Source organism: Gopherus evgoodei, chromosome 1, assembly GCF_007399415.2.
Source record: "Gopherus evgoodei ecotype Sinaloan lineage chromosome 1, rGopEvg1_v1.p, whole genome shotgun sequence".
NCBI lineage: Eukaryota > Metazoa > Chordata > Testudines > Testudinidae > Gopherus > Gopherus evgoodei.
The window spans coordinates 11,531,554-11,558,028 of NC_044322.1; the positions used below are offsets into that span (position 1 = coordinate 11,531,554).

The following is a 26,475-nucleotide window of genomic DNA, read 5'->3' on the forward strand; positions in this document are numbered from 1 at the left end:
GGCTGGAGCAGAGCTGGGGGCTGGGTGGCACTCCCTCCCCACCCCCTGTGGGCAATAGCCCAGTTGCCTCACCCCCCCCCCAACTGTTCCTCTGCTGCTTCCTAGGGGGTTACACCTCACAGTTTGGAGACCTCTGACATAGAGCAGTGGTTCCCAAACGGGTTCGTGAACCGCTGACGGTTCGTGAAATGTTACAGGGGGTTCTCGGGAAAAAAATCCCTAATGGCGGATAGAGTTGTCCCTAGGCCCCCCTGGCAGCACGTTGCCAGCAGCCTGGAGCCCCTGGACTTCCAAGAGCTAAGCAGATCAAAGCAAGCATATCTATCACACTGAGGAGATTTAAACTTCAATACTCCCTATAAGAAATGGAAATGGAGGTGGATATTTTTTGCTGTTTTTAAAAAGAAATAAGCAACTAGTATTGTTTTTTAAATTATGAAGAACAAGTTTAAGCTTTGTTGTAAGGTGCGTTGTTTGCCTGGACTGCTGAAGTCCTGAATGCTTGTATAGGAGAAACTCTGTGAGTTGGCTTCTTAAATACCTTCATGCTGTTTCACATCTGATACTCCTTCATGAAACATAGGTGCCTTGTTTTATAACAGGCTTATTCAAAGTGATACAAGCTATGAAAGTGAGATCTTGGAAGAGTGTTGCAGTTTTCATACTGTAATAAAAATACTGTAATGATAAATAATAATAAATAGTGTGTAATAAGCATATCATAACAACAAATTTTATATTTCCAAGATCACTGCTTTTATAATTTATACTCAGGTAAAGGAGAAAATCCCTGGAAATACTCATTTTTGGGAGGGGATTTGTGAGACGTGACATTTTAGTGAAAGGAGTTCACAGGTTGTTAAAGTCTGGGAACCACTGACATAGAGTCATAGATTCCAAGTCCAGAAAGGACCACTGTGATCATCTAAACTGACCTCCTGTATAACATAGGGTGTAGGATTTCCCACAAATAATTCCTGTTTGAATTGAGCAGATCTTTTAGAAAAACTTCTAATCGTGATATAAGCTATGCCACTGATAGGATTCACCACAACCTTTGATAAATTATTCCAATTGTTGATTATGCTCACTATTAAAATGAGGGTAATCGTATTTCAGAGGGGTAGCTGTGTTAATCTATATCAGCAAAAACAATGAGGAGTCCTTGTGGCACCTTAGAGGCTAACAAATTTATTTGGGCATAAGCTTTCTTGGACTATAACCCACTTACTATTAAAAACGTAAGCCTTATTTCCAGTCTGAATTTCTCTGTGGAAAGAGGATTGGATTTGAAGACTGTCTTGCTTCACGCCAAGACTGGTTTTACTGAATTCTTTATAAAATATGCCTTTCAAATTCTAGGATATCAGTCTATGAGATTTACTATTATACTCTTGCAGGACAATTATCTTTAATTGTGTTTCGTAAGTATTTGATGTAGGTTAAGTAAATAAGGGTGAAACATATTTGCTTGAGTTGTCCTGGCCTTGCCCATCTGCGACAGTTCGGCAGCACTTAGACATACTTAACCATCTGGAGTTTACCCTTTTTCTTGTCCAAACTGAAAGATTTGAAGTTATATAAAAGTGACCCACATTTTCCAGAAAAATTTTATCCTGGTATGAGATGTGGCATGCAAAATTTCATGGGAATGCATTTGGTTTTGCTGAAGTCAGGAGGAGGTGGAAAAAGCTTCCCATTGAAGTTTGATAACTTTAACTGTAGCCTTTTGTGAATACAAAAACTAAAAAGGGATCCAGACTTCAAGTCCCCTGCCTCCCAAAGAAATAGGGCTCAGACATTAGTTCTGGATCTGAGTACGGATTCGGAACCGATTTCTCCCACAAAGTTTGGAGGAGTTCAGTTCTGAGAGGTTGATTCAGGCTCATCTCTCTCTTTCTTTGAAAAGATTAGATTCCTATACATTAATACAGACTATATCAGGCCAAAGTCATTCCTGTGTGAACCCACTGAAGTCAGCAGACTTGCATCAGCGATATGTGAATTTGGCCCAATAATGTCTAGAAATAATTTTTCCCTCCCAAAAAGTGGTTTTAATTCTGTGTTTGGGATGTGTTTTCCCCAAACCTGAGCTGTGTTTTAAGTTTGTAATCAGACCCCAAAGTAGGTATGTTTCATGTGCTTTTGGGTTTAGTTTGCAAACATTTTATATAGCACTGAGCTAGAACCAGAATCAGTGAAGGGTTGAGTGCCCCCACCTCCCATTGCCCACAGTGGGATTTGAAGGAGGGTGGTATATCTCAGGATCCGGTTCTTTGACGATTGAAGTCAGTCAAGGGAGGCTGTTATTTCAGTGGGCATTGGACTACTAGGCCTTGGGTATGGAACTCCCCAAGAACTAAATGCACAAGGCAAAGCATAGTGGATCAGGGCAGAAATTTTCAAAAGTGACCAATGATAGTGGGTGCTCAGCACTTTCTGAGAACCAGGCCCCTTTAAGTGATTTGGGCATGCAAAATCATTAGTCACTTTTAAAAATGTTGCCCAAGTCTTCAAAATTTTAGGGGGCTGAAGCTTCTCACACTTATTTTATGAAGATAGATTCTAACCCAGTTGTGTATAAGGAAAGCTTTGTGGTTTTTGAAGAGGACAATAAAGAAGATAGATTTATACTATGCAAAGAGGTTTTTAAAAGTGTTTTTATTTAGTATCTATTTATTTAGTGTCCCAAAACACATATTGTCCTGTATAGGAGGCAACTAATATTACAAGAGTAAAAGTAAACATAACCATGATCTAGAATAACCAATATGATTTTTGGATATCCTTGGGGTAGTAAATAATTTAAAATCATCAGCTGTCTTGAGTACAAAAATAAATTTGTGAATATTAAAGTGTTAAAAAACGATAGAGGACCGACCCAATGCAGCACTCCCTACTCAGGCAAAATTTTCACTGAAGTCAAAGAGAGTTTTGCTTTAGTAGAGACTATAGGAACCAGGCTGTAGTTTGTCCTATTGGAAGTACCTTATGAGACTCTTCCATCTAATAATCATCATGGGGTTTCATGATGTCTCCTGATGCACATATTCATTTGTAGCACTCAAAGAGATGTAACTGATGGCACAAACAATAGCTAAACACTTCTGCGTTAACAAGTAGAACATGTTCAACTTAAACTGGAAAACCTTTGGGGGCGACATCATCTTTTTGTTCTGTGTTTGTGAAACACCTAGCTCAATGGGGACCTGGTTCCTGACTGGGGCTCCTAGTGCTACCGCAATACAAATCATCAATAATAATAATATTTGCTAGAGAATGGATTGTCAACCTGGGCATTGACACCCTTTTGCTTTACAGCTAGGGGAGAGATAGGGGTCCTTAAAGGGGCGGCTCCAGGCACCAGCACGCCAAGCGTGTGCCTGGGGTGGCAAGCCACGGGTGGCGCTCTGCCGGTCGCCACGAGGGCGGCAGGCAGGCTGCCTTCGGCGGCATGTCTGCGGAGGGTCCGCTGGTCCCGCTGCTTCGGTGGACCTCCCGCAGGCTGCCACCGAATTCACGGAACCGGGGATCTCCTGCAGGCAAGCCGCCGAAGGCAGCCTGCCTGCCGTGCTTGGGGCGGCAAAATGCCTAGAGCTGCCCCTGGGTCCTTAAACCTTATCTGTTTTAACACAAGGTCCTGGTATGGACCATGTTAAGAACCACTGTGCTACAGCACTGGTTTTCTCAGCAGAGAGACAAATTTTGCCTTGGCATGAGCGAGTACAGCTCCCAGTGGGCGCTGTGGCAGCTCATGTATAGAGGGTGTCAGGGCACTGCCCCACCCACCAAAGGCTTCAGAGCGCTCTGCAGTCACTGCAGCCTGTGGCTTGGGCAGTGAATCCAGCACCACAAAGCCCACTCAAAATCCCCACTGCTTGCTTCCTCTCAGATCTTGACTGCACAGTCTGTAGGAGAGGAGAAGCGGCAGGAGGAACTGACAAGGAGCTGTGGGAGACTACTGATAGAATCATGGATTATTAGGGTTGGAAGGGACCTCAAGTGATCATCTAGTCCAACCCCCTGCTCAAAGCAGGACCAGTCCCCAAATGGCCCCCTCAAGGATTGAGCTCACAAGCCTGGGTTTAGCAGGTCAATGCTCAAACCACTGAGCTATCCCTCCCCCTAGAGAATAAGAAGAAAGGCAAGAGGCTCAGGAGAAGAGCCACTCTGCTGAGTGGGTCAATCTGTCAGTCACTCCTGGCCTAGGAGGTGAAGATGCCTCAGGGGCTTGGGACCAATGGGGAACAGGGGCTGGAGGAGTAAGGAGAAATTCAGGTGAAGAGAAGGGGGAGGAGGGAGACTTCAGAGGCAGGGTTAAGCAAGGTGGGAATGAGGGGGAAGAGAAGAGCACCCAGAGTTCTGGGGCTAAGTGTGTGTGTGTGGGAGGGCAGCGTTGTGGTGTGCGGGAGCCCTGGGGGTTTCTGCTATGCCCCACTTGCCCCAAAGTTCACCAGCTGCCCCTGAGTTGCATGTGCTCATGTAACTCCTTCAACTGAAGCCATATCATTGATCGTGCACAGCTATAGCTGAGAGACCAGTGAGTATGTCTGCACTTGCAGCTGGGGCCGTGTGATTCCCTCCTCAAAGAGTCATACCTGCATGAACTCCCACTGAGCTGGTCCGCTAAAAATAGAATGTAGCCGCAGCAGGGTGAGCTGCATGCTGGTTAGCCACCCTGAGTATGTTTCTAGGGTCTCGGAGGGGTATGTCCTCAGGGCAGTTAGCCTCTCCTGCCACTCTCACTACATTGTACTTTGAGCATGCTAGTTCAATCATAGATAGCATGGGTATGTCTCCTCGAGCTGGGAATCATACACTCCGTCCCTAGCTCCAAGAGCAGACGTACCCTTAAGAGTGAAGCTATATTCAGACTAAGGACTTGGTGTTTATTCTCTCTCAATGACACTTCCAGACCTGATTTACTGCTTTACAAAGATGATTTGCCCCCAGTACTGCAAACACGACCAAGGATCTGGAATCCAAGCCAAGTTCTTTCTGCCTATTATTGTATATGTGTAGCAACAGTAAAAATTCTGTTCCAGATCCTCCAATAAGGCTACTTTGTACTACGCTAACCATTGTTTCTGGCTGTAAATCTGGTTAATTCAATCCCAGGATGATTGCCCCAGAGCTGGTGCAGAGGCAACACTACTCCCAGCCCTGGCTGCTTGCACAGAATGAGATCAGAGTAAAGAGGATGAGGCCAGGGCACTCTATATTACTCTGGTCCCAACTGTGGTTTCTGCCCCTCAGGGCAGTTAGCAATCAGTCTAAGACTGCTCTGACTTACACTGGAAGACCAGGCCTGTATACGATTGACTCAGTTTTGGAATAGCATGAGGGTGGGGAGGCTTAACACCCCCATTGTGCACACATCTCAACTTGTGAGGTGTGCAGTTTGGCCAGATCCCAGAATCTGATCGTTGAGAGATTCTCTGTATTAAAACAACAGAAGTCTATTTATTTTAATAGCCGTTTAAAAATCACTGCTAAGAGTTCCCTTTTGCTACCACCAGGTGAACAGAAATTTGTAGAAGAAGTCGTAGGATTTGAACCGAAAGCCTTTCTCTGTGACGTGGGGCTGGAAGGAAATCTTGTATCCTTTGGCTTCAATGTCCATTTTAATGCAATCCAAAAGGTCAGAAATGCTCGGCGTCGCCTTCCAGGGGCCGAACTTCACCACCGATTTCTTATCCATGTCCAAGCTGTTCAGGGCGTTGTGACACTTGGCTGCATCCTCCTCGGTCCTGACCACACACACTGTGACGCTGGAGTGACGGGATGCTACTGCCTCCGCCCGGGCGATGCGAATCATCAGCTCAATGTTCTCACTGTAGTAGGGCACACGGGCCAGAAACTGCTTCCTTGCCACAACCTCCCCAAAAATCTGAGGGGAGTCCTCCAGCTGCTTGACCAGAGGCTCAATGTCATAGAACACTGCCTCTTTATACACGTCCTGGATGCACTGGGTGGGCACCTGGTTACTGCGGAGGTATTCCAAGATGTACTTAAAATAAGTGCCTGGCCTGTCAATGAAGAACCTCCCCTCTGAGTCAGTCCTGAGCTTGGGCTGGCCAGTAAACATGTCTGCCAGCTTGGAGCCAGGGTGTTTCTTCAGGGTGCTTAGCGTTGTTGTGTACACCTCCCCGCCAATGTTTAACTCCACGATCGGTGACAGCTGCAGTCACAGGGGGAAAATACCATACCCATTACATGTCAGAGCAGCGGGAAATTGGAATTAACTGGCTAGTGTGTCACTGCTCCCTACTGGATGGACTCGGAACTGCTCACCTCTGCATCTGAGTTCATATCCTGCTAATAGCTAACCAAGAGTCTGTCTAAGATACTTATATCATTCCCATTGCCATAATATCTAAGCACCTCACACTCTGTAATGAATTTCTCCACACAACACCTCGTGAGGTAGGTGTGACGGTGTACCCCATAAGGCTTCATGGGAATATGCTTATGAATGTATATATGATACAACTGGAATATGTTTTATGCTACATATGCCATGTAACATATCTATGTAAAAGTTATGATCTACTGAATACATTCATCCTGTTTGTATACATGCATCATTTTTGTACTTGAAGTTAGGAATATTGGCTGTATACTTGCTTGATAGCCTTAGTAAAGCATTTGGTCAGCTTTTTGAGAAAGGAATGTGCAAATTAAGTGCCCAATCAAGAACCACTTAAGCCAACAATGAACTCAAAGATGCCAATCCACATTGGAGCTTTCCCAGGAATGTGGCTTGGCTGGTAAGAAACTCAGTCATTTATGAACATGTGACTTTCCCATGTGACTCCAAATCTCCATTTTGGACCTGGACTTTGCATCGGAGAGAGGAGGCGGTCTCCACCCACAAGACAAAATCTACTTAAGCCCCTAGGAGACCCTTCCATTTGGTCTTCAGCTAGCTAAAGAGATAGTCTGTCCACCCCCAAGGAAACCTGAAAGAAATTGGAACAAAGGACAGTAACTACAGGGAGTGTGAGTGATTGCTGGACCCAGACTAGAAAGAGACTAGTCTGTAAAAGGAAGCTTACTGCAACTGGTGAGGTTTTATCTGTATTCAGTTGTCTTAGACATAGACTTGCATATTCTATTTTATTTTACTTGGTAATTCACTTTGTTCTGTCTGTTACTACTTGGAACCACTGAAATCTTGCTTTCTGTATTTAATAAAATCACTTTTTACTTATTAATTAACCCAGAGTATGTATTAATACCTGGGGCTGGGGCAAACAGCTGTGCATATCTCTCTATTAGTGTTAGAGAGGGTGAACAATTTATGAGTTTACCCTGTATAAGCTTTATACAGGGTAAAATGGATTTATTTCAGGTTTGGACCCTACTGGGAGTTTGGCATCTGAGTGTTAAAGACAGGAGCACCTCTGCCGCTTTCAGGTTAAGTCTGCAGCTCTGGGGCACGTGGTTCAGACCCTGAGTCTGTGTTGGAGTAGATGGGCGTGTCTGGCTCAGCAAGACAGGGTGCTGGAGTCCTGAACTGGCAGGGAAGGCAGGGGCAGACATAGTTTTGGCACATCATTTGGCAGTTCCCAAGTGGGTTTCTGTGATCAAACCTGTCACAGTAGGGAAGCGCCATTCTTCTCATTTTAGAGTTAAGAAGCTGAGGCACAGAGAGACTAAGTGACTTGGCCAAGGTCACACAGGGACTTGAACTTGGATTTCAGGTGAGAGCCCTAACTGCTGGGACCATCCTGCCTCTTCGTATTCCCCATTAGCTCACCTAATAGAGGCCTATGACTTGGGAACAGGAAGTGTTGAGGTCTCTCCCTGCTATTGTGACGCTTCAGTGAGATGATGGCAACAAGCATGAGGACAATGAAGGATTTGTTACAGTATTAATAGCTGAAGTTTTATTTCCCTCTCCCCTTGATTTGGGTTTTCCCTAAAGAGTTGGGACAAGAGCTGTGTGTGATTTTAGTAACAAAACCCCAAATTAGTTTTACAGTGTACCTATTTTGGGGCATTGTTATAAATCCAAAAGCTGGACCAGATTAGCTGATCATGCACCACTGAAATGCAGCCATTCCTGGGGTAGAAGATAACAGCTGTTTATCAGAGCACCCTAAAACTTTCCCACAGCATTTAGGCCATGAAGTGAAGAAGAATACGCCAACCTAAAACTACAGGGGAATTTCCTCAAATTTGAATTCCTGCAGGCCATGTCACCACTTTTGTGAAAAATGCCTTGGGATCTTTGAATGCCCAGAGAGACCACAATCTTAGTTTCACTTCTGATGGCTCCTCGAGCAGCACAGTACCCCCAAGTGCTGACTGTGAAAAAGTGACACCTCACCCCTTTCTGCATAGCCACTTTATTGAGTGCTCAGTGCAGTAAAGTGTATATGGGGGGGGGAGGATGGTTTTCTTGCTTATTTAAAAGTCAGGGACGAAGCAGGTTTGTGTTCTCTAAAACAATTACACCTGGAATGCAAGTCACACGCATTATACTGTTACGACCACACCTAGCCACTCATTTGCTCTTTTTCATGAACACAGGGCTTGATCATGCAAGGATCAACGCCGTCAGAACTAATCACAAGCTCAAAGTTCTTTGCTGGGTCAGGTTCTGGGTGCTCACGATTGAGCCTGTAGCCAGAAAATGTGGGGGGAACATGAAGGGTACATATAAGCTTAGGCCCAAAGGAACAGGGAAATAAAAAGGACCTGATTCTCCATTGCCCTGCCCCTTGCACAATCACTTGCACCAAAGCAAATGGGTGCACAATGGTGTCATTCACATTGGGAAGCATTTCACACCCACCTGACAGAGGTGTAAATGACTGCGGCAGGTGCAGGGAAAAGGAGACCAAGGCCCAACAATATTTATATAGTGGAACCTCACTCCATGTTTTTACACTAGCCCACAAACCCAATAAGTCCACCTGAAAATTAGCAACTTCACCCCACTTCCCAGCAAAGATCAAACGCAGGGCCAGGAAGCAAGGTCTTATACTCCTCAGCCTCCGCTTCTTTTACAGAAACTTTTACAAAGGATTGTCATCAATGACTAACAGCAAACTACTCTGTCAAAGGAAATGAACATGTTTTACATTCACTAGTCCAGCTTTCTTAACAATTTTACCATCTTTATTTGGTTATTCACTAATTACTAACCCTTGGTAATGTTGCCTAGTGGTGAAAGCATTGGCTTTGGACTCAGGAGACTTAGGTTGTCGTCCTGGCTCTGCCACTGGCCTTGGACAAGTCACATCCCAGCTCTGTGCCTCAGTTTCCCAATCTATAAAATGGGGATTGATACTGATTTCCTTTGTCAAGCACTTTGAAATCTCCTGAGGACAACCATTATATAACATCTGGGTATTATTACCAGTGACTCTCACTAAGGGCTAGTCTATACTTAGTGGCAGCTATGCCACTGTAGCACTTCAGTGAAGACACTACCTACGCTGTCTCCCCGAGAGGCAAATTCTCCTGTTGACTTAGCACTGTCCACACCAAGGGTTAGGTCGATTCAATTGTGTTGCTCAGAAATGTGGATTTTTCATACCCTGAATAGTTATACCAACCTAATTTCCTAGTGTAGACCTGACCTAGGTGTCCTTAATATTAGCATGAATTAGTGAACCTGCTATGCTAGTGTCAATGTTCTGCAAATCTAAAACGCTAAGATAACGTTGTTGCAATTGTCAAGTATATAACACCCCATCGAGCAACAGAAGCTTGGGTCTTTTTTTTTTTTTTTTTAAATTTTCCAGCAAATACAAGTTAAACCCTTCAGTTCAGGAGCAGAAATCACTGCCTTGTGCAGGCTGTGTCATTGCCAGAACTCTTGTGTCTAAGCTGGAGGCACCAATTTGCTCAGAACGGACTGGGTCACATTGCTGCTGGCTGACCCCAAAGTCTCAGAAATGGCAAGCAGGCTAAAAGCAGCATAACATCCAGAATGGGGCCAAGAGGGATGCTGTTCCCACCCGCAAACTGCTGAGATCCCCACCAGACAGAACACTGCCAGGCCCCCTCACCGTTTGTAGACTGCTCGTGACTTGTTTCCCAAGGGATCGGTGCTCTGATGAACTGCTCATCTCCCCCAGGCCTGCAGGGCAAAGGAAGGGAGCGGGAGGCTCAGAGATACAAGAGGAACTTGCTGCTTGGCACTCAGATCATGGACTTCTCTCTGACTCTCTCCCGGCTTCTGCCAAGGGGTAAAAGATAGCTCCAGACTCCCCTCTCTAATTCTCCCTCAGCTTCTGTGCAGTGGCTCAGGTCTGTTCTCGGCTTCTGTATGTAACTCCAGTCCAGCCACTGTCCTAAAGGCGCAAGTTTGCTCAGGTGCTCCTGTGCCAAAGCTTACAGGTGTGACAGAGCAGAGGGCTGAGCCTGTAAGCGGAAGTGTGTATTCATCAGTCCTCTAGCAAGTAGCACACAACACTTTGCAAGGGGCAGAGTGGACCTGGGCTGGGTGCCCATTGCATCCACCTGTGATACCAGAGCAGTGACTAAACCCCAGATAGTCCCTCCCAATGCACAGAGCCTGTCCGGGAGCACTGCCATGTGTGACGACTGCCTGGCTGAACTGGTTACACCCTGCTGTCCCAGCCCTTGGGCCTCCTCGCTCTGTTTAAAGACACAGTACGTGGGTTAGTCTGAACCATACATCCCATGGCTCACATGCGCTCTGGCCAACATGTTAAGACTCGGATGTCCATACGTGGCTGTGTTTCCTGGGGTGCTCAGACATTCATTAATTGTTGCAGGTAAAATAAAACCAAAGCCAAAGCTCCACTCAACCCTGAACAGTTTTTGATAGTTCACAAATGTTTGGTTAACATTCTCGCCTCACCCCATTTTTGATACACCTGGATTCACCTGGGCTCAAAGGTGGAAAGTATCAGAAATTCCTTGGCTGTGGTATTTCCAGCCTAGCTGGAGTCAGGCAGCACCAGGAAACTTGTGGGGGGAGGGGAGGGGAGGGGAGGGGAGCTATGCTAATGAGATTTCCATCCAGATTTTTAAACCACAGAGGTTCAAAGAAGAGTGAATATAAACAGGAACTTCAAAGGAGACAGGATGACCAGATGTCCTGCTATTATCGGGATTATCCTACTATTACGGGCTTTGTCTTATATATGCAACTATTCACCCTCTATCTTGCCGGGGGAGGGGAAGTATCCCAATTATTCCCACTTGCTATCTGGTCACCCTAAAAGGAAGGAGAGTGCTGAATCCAAGACCTGACCCAAAAACATTGCTGAAATTCAGATCCATAGCAGAATCTTGCAATACAGCCTCATCTCTGCTCCAGATTTTTTGAGGTGTTCCTGTTGCGCCGGAGGGCAGTATGTCCTTTCCCTTGTCTGTCTGTCTTTGTGCATCATTCCCACAGCTGGACTGTGTCAGTTTGCAAATGTTCATGCCAACTCTTTTTTGGCTTTGCTTTGTGTGGGTTTGCATCCCACTCCCCCTGTGAGAACCAGGCTTTAAGGTTTGGTCCAGAAAGAAACTTGCAGCACAAAGTGAAAGAGATTTGAATTTGCCCATGTCACTAATTTTTGAAATTAAACCTATCATCAGCCAAGTCTTGATCAGAGCTAGGCCCAGGTTCCACTGAATGACTCATGCATTTGAGTGAACCTTTCAGTGAACTGGGCCAAAATCTTGATTTTATGATGCAGCCCAGACCAGGTGAGTGTGACATGCTGTTAGGTTATGTTCAAAGCTTCCTGCGCAGCTGTAACTATTTCTCCCCAGAGCTTCTCAGTAATAATCCATGTCTGAATAACTGTGCATTCTTTTTAGTGCAGTGCTTGGATTTTCTCTTTGACAGGCCTAAAGAGTTAACAGAGCTGAATGCAGTGAAACTTGAGATGTCCTTGGAGGCAGGAGGTTGTGTGAGTCTCTTAACACATAAACAATCAAGACTCACTAGAAAACAGTGAGAGTTGGCAGGTCTGAATTTTCTAGGTCACTGATTTTTGCAAATCCCATTCTTACATGGGGACAGCTCACTTATGCCTTCCAAACATCCTGGATTTAATTCACTTGTAAACCTGAAGCTGCTGACTGATATAAATTCAAAGTTTGTTCTATACAGTGAGTTTTTGTTACTGGAGTCATCAGCCTCTGTTCCAGCAGCTGCAGGATTGGAAGCTCACCTCTCTACCTCTGCAAACTTTTAACTAGAGCAGTGGTTTTTAACCAGGAATCCGGGGGTCCTGGGAGGGCCATGAGCAGGTTTCAGGAGGTTGATCAAAATAAACCAGAGAGGGGCCAGTGTTCAAATCACCAGGGCAGAAAGCCAAAGCCAGAACTCCACCACCGGAGGCTGAAATCAACAGGGCCGCCTCAGGGGGGAATTGGGGCAATTTACCCCAGGCCCCACAGGGGCCCCCATCAGAATATAGTATTCTATAATATTGCAACTTTTTTTATGGAAGGGGCCCCCGAAATTGCTTTGCCCCAGGCCTCCTGAATCCTCCGGGAGGCCCTGGTTTCAAATCAAAGCCCAAACAGCTTAGCTTCATGGGGCCCCCTGTGACATGGGGCCCTGGGCAATTGCACTGCTTGCTACTGTCATAAACAGATAGCTAAGGGTTAATGTCTCTTTCACCTGGAAAAAAAAGTAACCTGAAGCACCTGACCAGAGGACCAATCAGGAAACAGGATTTTTTCAACTCTAGGTGGAGGGAAGTTTGTGTGGGAGTCCTTTGTTCTTTGGTCTTCTGCTTGTATGCTCTCTCGGCTATGAGGAGTGATTTCTATTTCCTGCTTTCTAATCTTCTGTTTCCAAGTTGTGAGTACAAAGATCAGATAGTGATTTATATATTTTCTTTTGTATTTACATAGGTATAGTTGCTGGAGTGCTTTGAATTGTATTCTTTTTGAATAAGGCTGTTTATTCAATTTTCTTTTAAGCAAATTACCCTGTATGTGTCACCTTAATACAGAGAGACCATTTGTATGTATTTTTCTTTCTTTTTATATAAAGCTTTCTTTTTAAGACCTGTTGGAGTTTTTCTTTAGTGGGGAATTCCAGGGAATTGAGTCTGTACTCACCAGGGAATTGGTGAGAAGAAGAAGTCAGGGGGAAATCTGTGTGTGTGAGATTTACTAGCCTGACTTTGCATTCCCTCTGGGTGAGGGGGGAAGAGAGATTAACTCTCGGTACTTCTGTTTTCCAAGGCTGGGAACGGGAAGGGTGGAGTCCCTCTGTTTAGATTCACGGAGTTTGCTTCTGTGTATCTCTCCAGGAACACCTGGAGCGGGGAAGGGAAAAGGTTTATTTCCCTTTGTTGTGAGACTCAAGGGATTTGGGTCTTGGGGTCCCCAGGGAAGGTTTGGGGGGACCAGAGTGCCCCAAAACACTCTAATTTTTTGGGTGGTGGCGGCAGCTTTACCAGGTCCAAGCTGGTAACTAAGCTTGGAGGTTTTCATGCTAACCCCCATATTTTGGACGCTAAGGTCCAAATCTGGGACTAGGTTATTGACATGAGTGGCAGTGGTGAGATAGAATCCAGAAGCCAGTAGGAATATTATTGTTAGTGTCACAGACCTAAGCAGCTTTTGCCCTGGCCTCCATGTTCAGGAAACGAGCATGCACGTACTCTCAAGCGAGAAACATTTCCGAAAGTTACCGTTGGGGCTAGGCAAATTTTGTGGTCAGCCATTTCCAGGAACCCCCCCCCCCCCCGAGGGTGGTAACGAGGCACCTGTAAATCTCCTAATTAGGAGAAACCTGGCCAAAAAACTGGACACGTCATTACCCTTATAAATTGCCCACCGTGCAAGGGTGGGCAGGGAGAGACGCAGAAAGCTGTACCCGTAACCGAGCCTGATCAACTCAAAGTCTCCCTCGGCTCCGTGTTCTCAGAAGCCTACCCGTCTGCCGGTGGTGATGAAACTTTTGTGGTTTGTGTGTGTGAGTATGCCTAGCTGCTAATTCTGCTACTTCTGCTAGCTAACTGAGCCTGTAATCGTGTTGTAAGCTGGAGTCTCACGGCAAGCTTTAGCTGTCTTACTGCATTTTTTTTTATTATTTAGACGAGTATTTGCATTTATGCTTAATAATAGCACCAATAGCACCCTTACTAACCCTTGGAAGGACCTGAATAACTACTGGGACCTAGAGCGGTACCAGGGTCAGCTTCTGTTTGTAATTGCAGTATTTTTATTATTTGTTCTGGTATTATATTGTAAGCCCAAGTTGTAACTAGTGTTAAGTTGTTCCTCATCCTCACCTGTGACCCATTCAATAAACCCTCAATTTTAACCCCACGACTGATTGTTTGCGTTATCCCCATTGCTACCTTCGGGGCACTTGTCACCCCTCCCGAGGACATCCAGTGATCGAACCTCCGCCCTATCCCAACGCTCATTACCCGGTAAATAACGGGCACCTTGTGACCATATCGGTGGAGCGAGGGGCGAGAGTAATTGGTAATCAACAATTATATTTTTCTCTTCTCTGCTAGGGGCTTTTTAGCAGAGAGAAACAGTTTGGTTTTAAAAGGGAACCAGAGAGAATTTTTTTTTCTGCTCTCTCTGGCAGTTGTGGCTTGCATATTAAGCAATAAACCATTAAGGAGCTGTTAAGGGTCTTTTGTCACACAATAGCACTCCCATTAGGAGGCAGATACCAGCACTATACTCATGCAAATAAAGTGGTTTTTCTGGTTTACTTTACATTGAAAAAATTAGCTAAAGGAAGAAAGGGAAAAAGGCACTGTTGCTAGGCAGACCCCAGGAGGCAACAGAGCCTGCAGTTCAGACAATAAACACTGGAGGGCACCCCAACACAAGAAAACAGGAACCATGCCTTCCAATACAAAAATGGAGGTCGAAGAGCAAATCAAAGAAGTTGGACACAGGCGACAACTGGAAAAAAGACAAAAAGAGGTGGAGCTGAAAGAAAAGGAAGAAAGCATCAAACTGGCAGCCTACAAAAGAGAACAAGCAGCCAAAGAGGCAGCCCACAAAAGAAAACTAGAAGAAGAAGAGGTGGCCCATTGACGTAAACAAGAAGAAGAAGAAGAGGTGGCCCACAGAAAGAAACAAGAAGAAGACATGACCCACCACCGAGATATGGAAAAACAACAAAAAGAAAGTGAAGAGAAGGAAAAACAGAGAAAACATTAACTGGACTTAGCGCAAGCTGGGCTGCATGCACCCGCCAATCCTAACAACCCTTCGCCAATTATGGTTCCACATCATAGGAAATTTCCCACCTACAAGGCAGGTGATGACACCGAGGCCTTCTTGGAAAATTTTAAAAGAGCCTGTCTTGGGTACAGCATCCCTGAAGACCAGTACATGGTAGAACTGAGGCCACAGCTCAGTGGACCTTTAGCAGAGGTGGCAGCTGAAATGCCTACGCAGCAAATGAACGACTATAAACTTTTTCAAACCAAGGCCAGATACAGAATGGGGATAACCCCGGATCATGCCCGTCGGCATGTCAGAACCCCAAAGTGGAAACCAGATGTGTCATTTCCCAAACACGCCTACTACGTTGGGAAAAATTATGAGGCCTGGATATCAGGACACAATGTTAAATCCTTGGAAGAACTGCACCTCCTCATACAAATGGAGCAGTTTTTGGATGGTGTTCCTGAGGACATAACACGGTACATACAAGATGGAAAACCCAAAAATCTCGCTGAGGCGGGGGAGATTGGAGCCAGATGGATGGAAGTGGCAGAAAGCAAGAAAGCTACTGTCAAGGGGAACGAATATCCCAGGGGGCACACCGACCATAAACCCTACAACCGAGGACAGCCAAAGACCCCACATACAACCCAAGTAAAGCCACAGACGCCCTATTCTTCCACCTCACCAGTTTCCAGTAACTCACCTCGGCCCAGTGACCCATCAGATGGAAGATGCTTTAAGTGTAATGAACTGGGACATATCAAGGCCAACTGTCCAAAGAACGCCATCCGAGTGCAGTTCATTACACCACCATCACCCAAAAGATCCCCAGGCCCAGATGCCTCTCAAATACCCTTGGAGCGAAGGGAAAATTTGAGAGTGGGCGGAAAGAAGGTTACTGCGTGGAGAGACACGGGGGCACAAGTGTCAGCTATCCACCAATCCTTCGTAGACCCCAAATTCATCAACCCAAAGGCCCAAGTGACAATTTACCCCTTCATGTCACAAGCTGTAGACTTACCTACAGCTGAACTGCCTGTCCAGTACAAAGGCTGGTCAGGAATGTGGACTTTTGCAGTCTATGACAATTATCCTATCCCCATGCTACTGGGGGAAGACTTGGCCAACCAGGTGAAGCGGGCCAATCGAGTGGGAATGGTTACACGTAGCCAAACCAGGCAAGCTTCCAGACCCATTCCTGTTCCTGAGCCGTCCACAGACGCCCCGTCTGTGTTACCAGAGACCCAGACAGAGGTAGTGGACCCAGATTCCATGCCAACCACTGAAGCAGCCACAGCACCTCCAGTCCCAAGCCCGGAACTGGAACAGCAACCAGCACCAGCAAGTGCAACCACATCTTCAAACTCAACGCCAGAGGGCGCCAGCGAGCCAGAACTGGCAGAAGCAACAAACAGCCATACCCAAAAGGTTCAGCCCGAGCCTGAAATACCCTCAGGTGCACCAGCGGAGAGCGGTTCACCAGCAACGGAAACAACCCCATCACCTACATCGCTTCCAGAGGGACCAAGCCCAAGTCCACAGTCTTAGGAAGAACTGGTGACCCCAGCCTCAAGGGAACAGTTCCACACTGAGCAGGAAGCAGATGACAGCCTTCAGAAAGCTTGGGCGGCGGCACGGAGTACCCCACCGCCTCTCAGCTCCTGGCCCGAACACCTACTACACCTGGAAAAGGTCTTTGAGTGCATCAGGCAGGCCGGACTAACTGTTAAGGCCAAAAAGTGTCAAATAGGCCAAAACAGAGTGACTTACCTGGGGCACCAGGTGGGTCGAGGAACCATAAACCCCCTACAGGCCAAGGTGGATGCTATCCAAAAGTGGCCTGTTTCAAGGTCCAAGAAGCAGGTCCAATCCTTCTTAGGCTTGGCCGGATACTACAGGCTATTTGTACCACACTACAGCCAAATCGCTGCCCCACTGACCAACCTGACCAAAAAGACCCAGCCAAATGCAGTTAAGTGGACTGATGAGTGTCAAAAGGCCTTTACCCAGCTTAAGGCGATGCTCATGTCTGACCCTGTACTCAGGGCCCCGGATTTTGACAAGCCATTCCTAGTAACCACTGATGCATCTGAGCATGGTATAGGAGCAGTTCTCATGCAGGAAGCAACAGATCACAACTTCCATCCTGTCGTGTTTCTCAGCAAGAAACTGTCTGAGAGTGAAACTCACTGGTCAGTCAGTGAAAAGAAATGCTATGCCATTGTGTACGCCCTGGAAAAGCTACGCCCATATGTTTGGGGATGGCGGTTCCAGCTACAAACTGACCATGCTGCACTAAAGTGGCTTCATACTGCCAAGAGGAACAACAAGAAACTTCTTCGTTGGAGTTTAGCTCTCCAAAATTTTGATTTTGAAATTCAGCACATCTCAGGAGTTTCTAACAAAGTAGCTGATGCACTCTCCCGTGAGAGTTTCCCAGAATCCAGTAGTTTAAAAGTGTTCTTAAAATGTAGAAGTCTGTTAGTTATATACTTAGTGGTATATGTAAAGGTGCATGTGTTGTATTAATCTGTTTATTTTAAAGTTCTAGAGGGAAATCGCCGCCAGTGAGCTTCCCCACTGTCTGCAATTTGGGGGGCGTGTCATAAACAGATAGCTAAGGGTTAATGTCTCTTTCACCTGGAAAAAAAAGTAACCTGAAGCACCTGACCAGAGGACCAATCAGGAAACAGGATTTTTTCAACTCTAGGTGGAGGGAAGTTTGTGTGGGAGTCCTTTGTTCTTTGGTCTTCTGCTTGTATGCTCTCTCAGCTATGAGGAGTGATTTCTATTTCCTGCTTTCTAATCTTCTGTTTCCAAGTTGTGAGTACAAAGATCAGATAGTGATTTATATATTTTCTTTTGTATTTACATAGGTATAGTTGCTGGAGTGCTTTGAATTGTATTCTTTTTGAATAAGGCTGTTTATTCAATTTTCTTTTAAGCAAATGACCCTGTATGTGTCACCTTAATACAGAGAGACCATTTGTATGTATTTTTCTTTCTTTTTATATAAAGCTTTCTTTTTAAGACCTGTTGGAGTTTTTCTTTAGTGGGGAATTCCAGGGAATTGAGTCTGTACTCACCAGGGAATTGGTGGGAGGAAGAAGTCGGGGAAATCTGTGTGTGTGAGATTTACTAGCCTGACTTTGCATTCCCTCTGGGTGAGCGGGGAAGAGAGATTAACTCTCGGTACTTCTGTTTTCCAAGGCTGGGAACAGGGAGGGTGGAGTCCCTCTGTTTAGATTCACGGAGTTTGCTTCTGTGTATCTCTCCAGGAACACCTGGAGGGGGAAAGGGAAAAGGTTTATTTCCCTTTGTTGTGAGACTCAAGGGATTTGGGTCTTGGGGTCCCCAGGGAAGGTTTGGGGGGACCAGAGTGCCCCAAAACACTCTAATTTTTTGGGTGGTGGCAGCTTTACCAGGTCCAAGCTGGTAACTAAGCTTGGAAGTTTTCATGCTAACCCCCATATTTTGGACGCTAAGGTCCAAATCTGGGACTAGGTTACTGACAGCTACCCCCAACACAGGCTGTGGCTTTTAATCTACCGGATGTGCAAAAAACAGTTGTTGTGGCACAGGTGGGCCATGAAGCTTTTATAGCATGTTGGGGGGCCCTCAGAAAGAAAACGGTTGAAACCCCCTGAAGTAGAGCATGGCAAATAGAGGGGAGAGGTTAGCTTTGTTAAAGTTCATCAGTAGGATTTTGCAAAACCAAAATCAGGGGTGCTTATGGCCCTCCTCAGGATCTGAACACAGGCCCTTCAACAACACAGCACAGATCTCCCCCACTTAAGCAAAGGTGGTAGCAGTAGTAGGCCATTTTCCTCTGGTGGATCAGTTTCTTGAAGGGGTTGTAGTTCCTGGGCCATTTTCTTACCCCTACTTTATGCTGGGGTCACTTACACCAGCAGTGACCCTGAAGAATCCAGGCCAGCATTTATGAAGCATCTTGAGTTGTTTGGCTGAAAGGCGCTGTGTCTGTGAGAGTAGGATCGTTGTAACTGTGTTGCTGAGCTTGCAGAGCCCTGCTAACAGCATGGCTTGTTTTAAGATGCTGTTTCACAGTCCTAGTATATGAGCTTCTCCCAGTGGGACTTTTTTGTTATGGGTTTTTGATTTCCAGCTGCCAAATCCCTCCTGTTTGAAATGGATTTAAGAACCGCACCCCACTTTCTCCCTAGGGAGCACGTCACTGCAGAGTTGTGGGCATTGTACACCTGCCTCTGAAGCAGCTAATCCTGGCCCCGACAGAGACAGTGGGCCCACTGGTCTGGCCAGTTTGGCTGTAGCCCTCCAGGCTGCAATTTATTCCTGCAAGAGGCTTTGAACTGTCAGTGTCTGACTCCGGAACAAAGTCCTCTGCACTAGCACGACGTGGAAATAGTTGCTCTTGCAGCCTGGTGCTCTTCTCTTTTCCTCCTCGTCAAAGGGAGGCTACTGGGGCAGGTGGGGGGAGAGTAAACGATGACCTGGAAGAGCACAGTCAATGTTTTAAGGGGGATATGAGAGGCAGAGCTGGGACAGGGCTCTCATCCCCCCCAAACACTGACTGTGTTCTTCCATAGTTCCCCACAGCCTGGTGGTTCACATCTCACTCTCCCTTGGGAAAGGGAAAAAAGGCAGAGAGCTTGAAAGGCTCCATAGTGAGGAGGTTCCTGGGGTTCCCGCCACCATTGCAGCTGCTGTTCTATCTGCCGAAAAGCCCCGGCAACTGTTGTTAGGGCCGTTAGGTCGGTTCCTCCCTTTGGGGAAGTACAGCCTAGAAGCTGGAATGTGTGAAGTATTGACCTGCAATGTCAGCCCGGAGCTCTGTGTTGGCTTGTGCATTGGCAAGAAGCGCTCAGCGAGCTGTTACCTGGAGAATCATTGAAAGCTGCTTCTGCACTTCCCCAATCACCCTGTCTGCCGGCCTGAAGGAGAGGAGAGTTCTTAGAACTGTTAACTGGGCAGGCCCAATCTAGCGGGACCATGAAGGTCACAGTCCAAGCCTCAGGAACCTGAGGATGTGGTCAGCTGTTGATGGGTAAAACTGAGTGATGTTTGATAGAATATTGCTGTCATAAACAGATGGTTACGGGTTAATGTCTCTTTTACCTGTAAAAGGTTAAAAAGCTCAGTAAACCTGGCTGACACCTGACCAGAGGACCAATAGGGGGACAAGATACTTTCAAATCTTGGTGGAAGGAAGTATTTGTTTGTGCTTTTTGTTTTGTTTGTTGTTCGCTCTTGGGACTAAGAGGGACCAGACGTACACCCAGGCTCTCCAAATCTTTCTGAATCAGTCTTTCATGTTTCAAAATTGTAAGTAATAGCCTTATTTTTGTTTTCTCAACTTGTAAATGTTTCTTTTTGCTGGAAGGATTTTTACCTCTGTTTGCTGTAACTTTGAATCTAAGGCTAGGGGTGGGGTCCCTTTGGTCTATATGAATCTAAGTACACTGTAAAGCATTTTCCATCCTGATTTTAGAGATAATTTTTACTTTTTTCTTTCTTTAATTAAAAGCTTTCTTTTTAAGAATCTGGTTTTCCTTGTTTTAAGATCCAAGGGGATTGGGTCTGAACTCACCAGGGATTGGTGGGTGGAAAGGAAGGGGGATGGTTAATTTCTCCTTGTTTTAAGATCCAAGGAGTTTGGATCAGTGTGAAGCCTCTCAGGGCAACCCAGGGAGGGGAAAGTCTGGGGGGGAAAGGAGAGGGGATGGTTAATTTCTCCTTGTTTTAAGATCCAAGAGGTTTGGATCTGTATTACCCAGGGAAGGTTTTGGGGGAACAGAAAGTGTGCCAGACACTAAATTCTGGCTGGTGGCAGTGTACCAGATCTAAGCTAGTAATTAAGCTTAGAAGTGTTCATTCAGGTCCCCACTTCTTGTACTCTAAAGTTCAAACTGGGGAAAGAAACCTTGACAATTGCTATTGCCTTCCCCCTCCAACAAACTTAGGCCCCCTTGGGCCAGTGTTTGTGTCCTGGCTGGTTCTTTGTTAGGGTGATCAGATGTCCCAGTAAAATCAGGATCGTCCCACTAGTTAACCCTTTGTCCCGCGTCCCGATCAATGTACGATTGGGATGCCATTTGTCCCGATATTCAGGTAAAGAGCAGGCACTGACTCCATGGGTGCTCCAGGGTTGGAGTGGGGAAAAATTGCAGCCAAACTCCCCCCTCCTAACCTCCTTCTCCTCCCTGCCATCCAGTGTGCCGTGTCTCTGCTCCCCCACCCTGCCAGCACTTTCCACCACTTAACAGCTGTTTGGCAGTGCTTAGCGCTTTCCAGGAGGGAGGGGGGAAGAACAGGGAGTGCTCAGGGGAGGACATAAAGAAGAGGCAGGGTAGGGGTGGGGACTAGGGGGAAAGGCATGGAATGGGGGTGGAGTGACGGTGGATGCTTGGGGGGAAGAGGCGGGGGTGGGCATGCACCCACCCAGCACAGGGGAAGTCAGCGCCGTAGGGGCGAGCGGCAGGCAGGGGGATGAAGAGGCAACTGGCGGGCAGGGAGGGTAAAGAGGTGAGCGGTGGGTGGGGGACTGAAGAGTGATGCAGCAAGCCAGCAGGGGGCCAGGGAATTAGGAAGGGCACGGTGGGGGCCGAGCCGGGAGGGGGCGGGACCTGGGGCAGCATAGGGGCAGAGCCTGGAAGGAGCAGGGGTGGACTGTGGGCAGGGCTGACGGCACCTCAATGTGTCTCGATATTTTAGTGTTGTGATCTGGTCACCCTATTCCTTGTCTCTATGCAGAACGCTGAGTATTGTGTGCTGGAACTGTTCTCGGTGACCAGGTGAGGCCCACTGTGTACATGTCCTCAGGAGGCCTGATGGCACCCTGCAGACATCACTAGGCAATTAAGCCAGTTCTAGTTGCTTTTAAACAGATGACTCCACAAACCAGATCAACTCTGTCTTGACTTAGGAACTCAGGCCCCTCAGGGATAGTCACCAGCTTTGTGTAGACCAGCAGGAGTTACACAGCACTGCCTTTGTTTCTATGACTGTTGCGTCTGTAAAAAACCCACATAAGGGGTGCTCTGGCTCAGTGTGAGGCTAAGTACAGATCACCTGAAAGACTGGAGCAAGGATAAAGGACGTGTTATAGCCTATGACATGAATAATTTGTATGGGTTCTCGTCCCTATCTTGGAGAAGTTAGTGTGTAGCCAGATGAGGAGTAGCCAAAGATTTTTGTGGGAACTTTGCTGTTCGGGAAAGACACAGAGCAGTGAGGTGGAGCAGGGCTGAGATCTCTAGGTTGTGCCCCACTTTCCCCATATCTCCTTGGAATCCATGGTGCTCAGAGGCCATCTGCTCCATGGAGCTGTAAACCCCTCCCCTCATGGACTTTTCATTAGTAGCTCTTCTCTTTTCCATGGCAGAGGACTAGTACACCTCTCCCTCGATATAACGCTGTCCTTGGGAGCCAAAAAATCTTACCGCGTTATATTGAGCTTGCTTTGATCCACTGGAGTGCGCAGCCCCGCCCCCCGGAGCAGTGCTTTACTGCGTTATATCCAAATTCGTGTTATAGCGGGTGGGATTATATCAAGGTAGTGGTGTACTTAGATTGTAAGCTCTTTGGGGCAGGGAATGTCTTTTTGTTCTGTGTTTGTACAGTGCCTAGCACAAGGGGGGGCTCAGTTCATGACTGAGGCTCCTAGGCACTACTGCAATAGTAGTGTAGTATGGCCTAGTGGACAGAGCACTAGCTTGATACTCAGGAGAGCTGCGTTGTGTTCCTGCCTCTGGTGTGGTGGGTAAGCTTTAGCCTGGGTTTTCCCACCCATAAAACAGGGATAATGATATTCACCTCCTTTTTAAAGTGCTTTCAGATCTTCTGTTTAAAAGAGATGGGATCCTTGTGCCTATCCAATAATAAATAACTTGGCAATGCCTTTTATTGTGAATAAATAGGTGTTTTTTATATTGTATAAATATGGACTTATCAATAAACTGGAACAGCTCCAAGGGCTTATTGTGGGTCTGCTAGGAAAATAACATGAGCTGTAAACATTTTTTTTTTAAAAGCAGATGTATTTTTCCAATAGATTGGAACTGCCTCTTCTGTTCCGGATTGTTAGACAGACAATAGGTAGATGAGTATTTTATAGCTCTTTCTAAAAATAAATCCTGGTAAAAATTACATACCTAAAGAAAGCTGATGCTGTGACATAAAGTGAAATAAGAAAATTAAAGTATAGGAGAGTGGGTAGGCTAGAACCAGGAGGAACTCCTGTCTCTCTCTTTCTGTATCCACCTGTTGTCTCTTATCTTGTACTTAGATTGTCAGCTCTCTGGGGCCAGGGGACCTGCCTTTTGCCCTGTGTGTATAGTGCCAAGCACAATGGAATCCTGATCCATGACTCTGGTTCTCGGGCCTTACCGTAATGCAAATAATAATAATATATAATAAGTCGGCAAGGGAAAACTTGTAGACACCAAATATCAGGAAACATCTACCAGGGACATCTGTTTGGCTGTACACTCCCATGAAAAGCCCAGGAGGAGCCCTGTTCCTTGGATTGTTTTAAGTCGGACTGAACAATAAAATAGACTCTAGGGAAGAAGCAAGAGGGTGAGATTACAAGGCTAGGATCTGTCGTTCTGTGGAGGTTGTACCTGTTTTTAGTCCTGCTGCTTTGTCTTTGACTTTGACAGGGCATTCACTGACTCCAGTTCAGCAGAGCTCCCCAACCAAACCCAGTTCGGGTCATAACCTCCCACTTCCTTGGGCCAGCGCTAACTTTTTTGAGGCCCCAGCATGTAAATTCAGGGTCAGATTTAAGCTCTGTGACTCAGAGGGGTGCATACTGCCCCTCCCTGTGTCTGCAGGGGTAGCTGTGCTGGAGCTGGGGTTCACCCTGGTGATGGCAGTTTTACGTGCCAGCTGGGACTCTGCCATCAAGACTGCCTGGGAGAGCCACTGAGTCCGCTTACCTCTGGCTGGGATGGCCTGGTCCTGCCACCTCTTGGAGTTTTTCTAAGGACTGCAGGATGGAGCCTTGTCAGGAGGCACAGTAGAATCTCATTAGTTTTCACTAATACCTGGGAGACCTTGTCCAATTCACTGACGTCTGCAAATTTCCAGGTCACCCTAGCAATAGGAGACCCTACTAGACTGACCCCACTGAACTTCACTGTCTCCTCAATTAAGGGTCATGTAATGAGCCATCATTTGTCACCACTGGTAGCTCCTAATCGCTCCGGTGAGGTGCTGTCCACACTCAACTCCCACTGGCTGCAGCAGTGAGTGAAGGGTGCTGGATCAGCACCTTGCATTATCTGATCCTCAGTGAAACACTCCTAACTTAAATAGACGCTGTCTCAGCCTGCACAAACATTGCTGTAGGTCCCACCCTTTGCTTCCCAGCCATTTATCAGCTCCACCCTTGTAGGTACACAAAGCCCATCTGAGGAATGCCAGTCCACCCCAAGCAGGCTCTGTGACGGCCGCCCTGGAATGTAGGGACTCCACTCCCACAATGGAAATTGCTTATCAGCATCTCCTTGCTGGAGGAGTGAGCATCACTGCTTGGTGACCCTGGTACAAAGTGCGTTATGGTTTCTGACCACCCTCTCAGAGCTGGCTCACCCAGCACATTCCTTAGCAGTGGCACTTACAAAATTCTCCCCCTTGCCATGAAGCCCATGAGAGAAGAGGAGAGCATACAAAACTAACAACTCCTGCTATCAATTATAAATAGCCCCACTGAGTTATCAAGATGTTCCTGTGCCTGAGAAAACCAGATGACTTTATTATTGTCTCCAAATTCTTTCCTGTACTCATTTGTCCATATGCCTCCCTCACTTGTGTCACATTAAACTTAGTGTGTAGGTGTATTGGTGCAGGGCCCATATCTTTATAACAGATGTGGGGCATTTAGTGTGTAAGTGTATTATCAAGGGTATGCTTTCCTCTGGATTATCTGCTAAGATCTGATGGGATCCCTGGCTAGACACACCATCAGTCTGTTCTGGTCTTGCATTTCCTAGTCTCCTTTGTTTCAACTTTTCTTTCCTTCCCACACTCTTTCCATTACTTAGTAGATGTAGTTGTGTGGGTGTTGTTATTTATAACTCCCCCTAGCACAGCAGCCCTGTTAGCTGTGTTGACATGAGCCAACTTGGCTGCTGAAAGGTATGTCTCCCTTCCAGTCTCTTTAGGAAAAGCAGAAGTATTCTAACACACTGGACTGCCTCCAATCCCATGTCAGAATCAGGTTGATGCTGCTAGCATAGGGAATAGTTTGTGCCTTAAAATGGTTCAGTCCGAATAAGGGTTCAGCCAGCAGCACAATCCCTGACTCCGTCCAGACCCAATGCATTGGCTGGGGTCCATTTGGAGGAGGGGACTGGGTGGGCCAGAGGATGGGCTGGGGAAAAGGTCCCCATCCAGCCCCATGGCAATGAGGTGGAAAAGATGATACAGCCCCAGGCTGCGTAGCCCTTCCCAGAGTCCTGGGAGGTTATTGCAGCCCAGGGGAGACCCTTGTAGTGCTTCAATGGAACTGTGCCTCTGTGGAGCTAAGGATTAGAGCTAGCATATAGGCTGGGGCCTTCTCACTGATTGCCCTGGGGTCCTTGGTGGAGCTGAGCAGCGCAGGCTGGACTAGCTCCTGCTGTGCTCTCTCACTGACTTGTACAGAAAAATACCCAGAAGGATGAAGCAGCTACCAAACCCCCACACTGTTTATTATGTACAGTCACTGCTCATTCTGTGTGGAGCTCATTGCTGTATTAAGACTTGACACACCTCACTCCCATTAGCACTAGTCCAAAGCAGCACAGGGATTCCCTGCCTGTCCTGGGAGAGAATGTCTTTATTTAACCTTTCCTTGGCCCTGGGCACCTCACACTACCCTCTGACCAGTGGAATCATAGAACATCAGGGTTAGAAGGGACCTCATGAGGTCATCTAGTTTAACCCCCTGATCAAGGCAGGACCAATCCCCAGACAGATTTTTGCCCTGATCCCTAAATGGCCCCCTCAAGAATTGAACTCACAACCCTGGGTTTAACAGGCTAATGCTCAAATCACTGAGCTATCCCTCCCCCACAAATGATAATCCCATGCCGGAATATAGAGTGTTACACTCCAGGAGAACCCTCCTATTCCCTTCAGAACTAAATCTTTAAAGGCGTCAGCTATCCCGCATACCTGGGACAGGCTCTGCTGAAGGGAATGAGCAATCCAGATCTGCCTGGCATTAGGTTAACTGCTGAGGCAGCTGGAAGACAGTTGTTGAGCAAGAAGCACCTGAACCTGATAAATGGCATAGGAGAGTTTAGGTGGAAGCTCCTGAGGAGAAAAGGGGGCTCCTAGGAGCCTGACCTTTGAAGAAGG

At 46.7% G+C, this 26,475-nt stretch overlaps 1 protein-coding gene and 1 long non-coding RNA gene across 2 annotated transcripts; both read right to left on the reverse strand.

Annotated features, from left to right (window-relative positions):
* Window positions 1-809: 809 nt before the first annotated feature.
* On the reverse strand, window positions 810-19,684 carry LOC115649304. The gene is made up of 3 exons (XR_003999799.1): window positions 19,673-19,684; window positions 4,918-4,925; window positions 810-876 (listed from the first exon to the last, which is right to left on the reverse strand). It is a non-coding gene; the product is annotated as an uncharacterized LOC115649304 (long non-coding RNA).
* KCTD14 (potassium channel tetramerization domain containing 14) lies at window positions 4,918-10,362 on the reverse strand. Its single transcript, XM_030558144.1, has 2 exons — window positions 10,026-10,362; window positions 4,918-6,181 (listed from the first exon to the last, which is right to left on the reverse strand). The coding sequence occupies exons 1-2, from the start codon at window positions 10,083-10,085 to the stop codon at window positions 5,510-5,512; spliced, it is 732 nt and encodes a 243-aa protein (XP_030414004.1). The 5' UTR covers window positions 10,086-10,362; the 3' UTR covers window positions 4,918-5,509.
* Window positions 19,685-26,475: the final 6,791 nt, after the last annotated feature.

Coding starts and splice junctions, on each gene's coding strand:
- KCTD14 (XM_030558144.1), bottom strand. CDS start 10,085: ATGAGCAGTTCATCAGAGCACCGATCCCTTGGGAAACAAGTCACGAGC. Junction 6,182..10,025: donor TCACGAGCAGTCTACAAACG/GTGAGGGGGCCT, acceptor CTGTGACTGCAG/CTGTCACCGATCGTGGAGTT.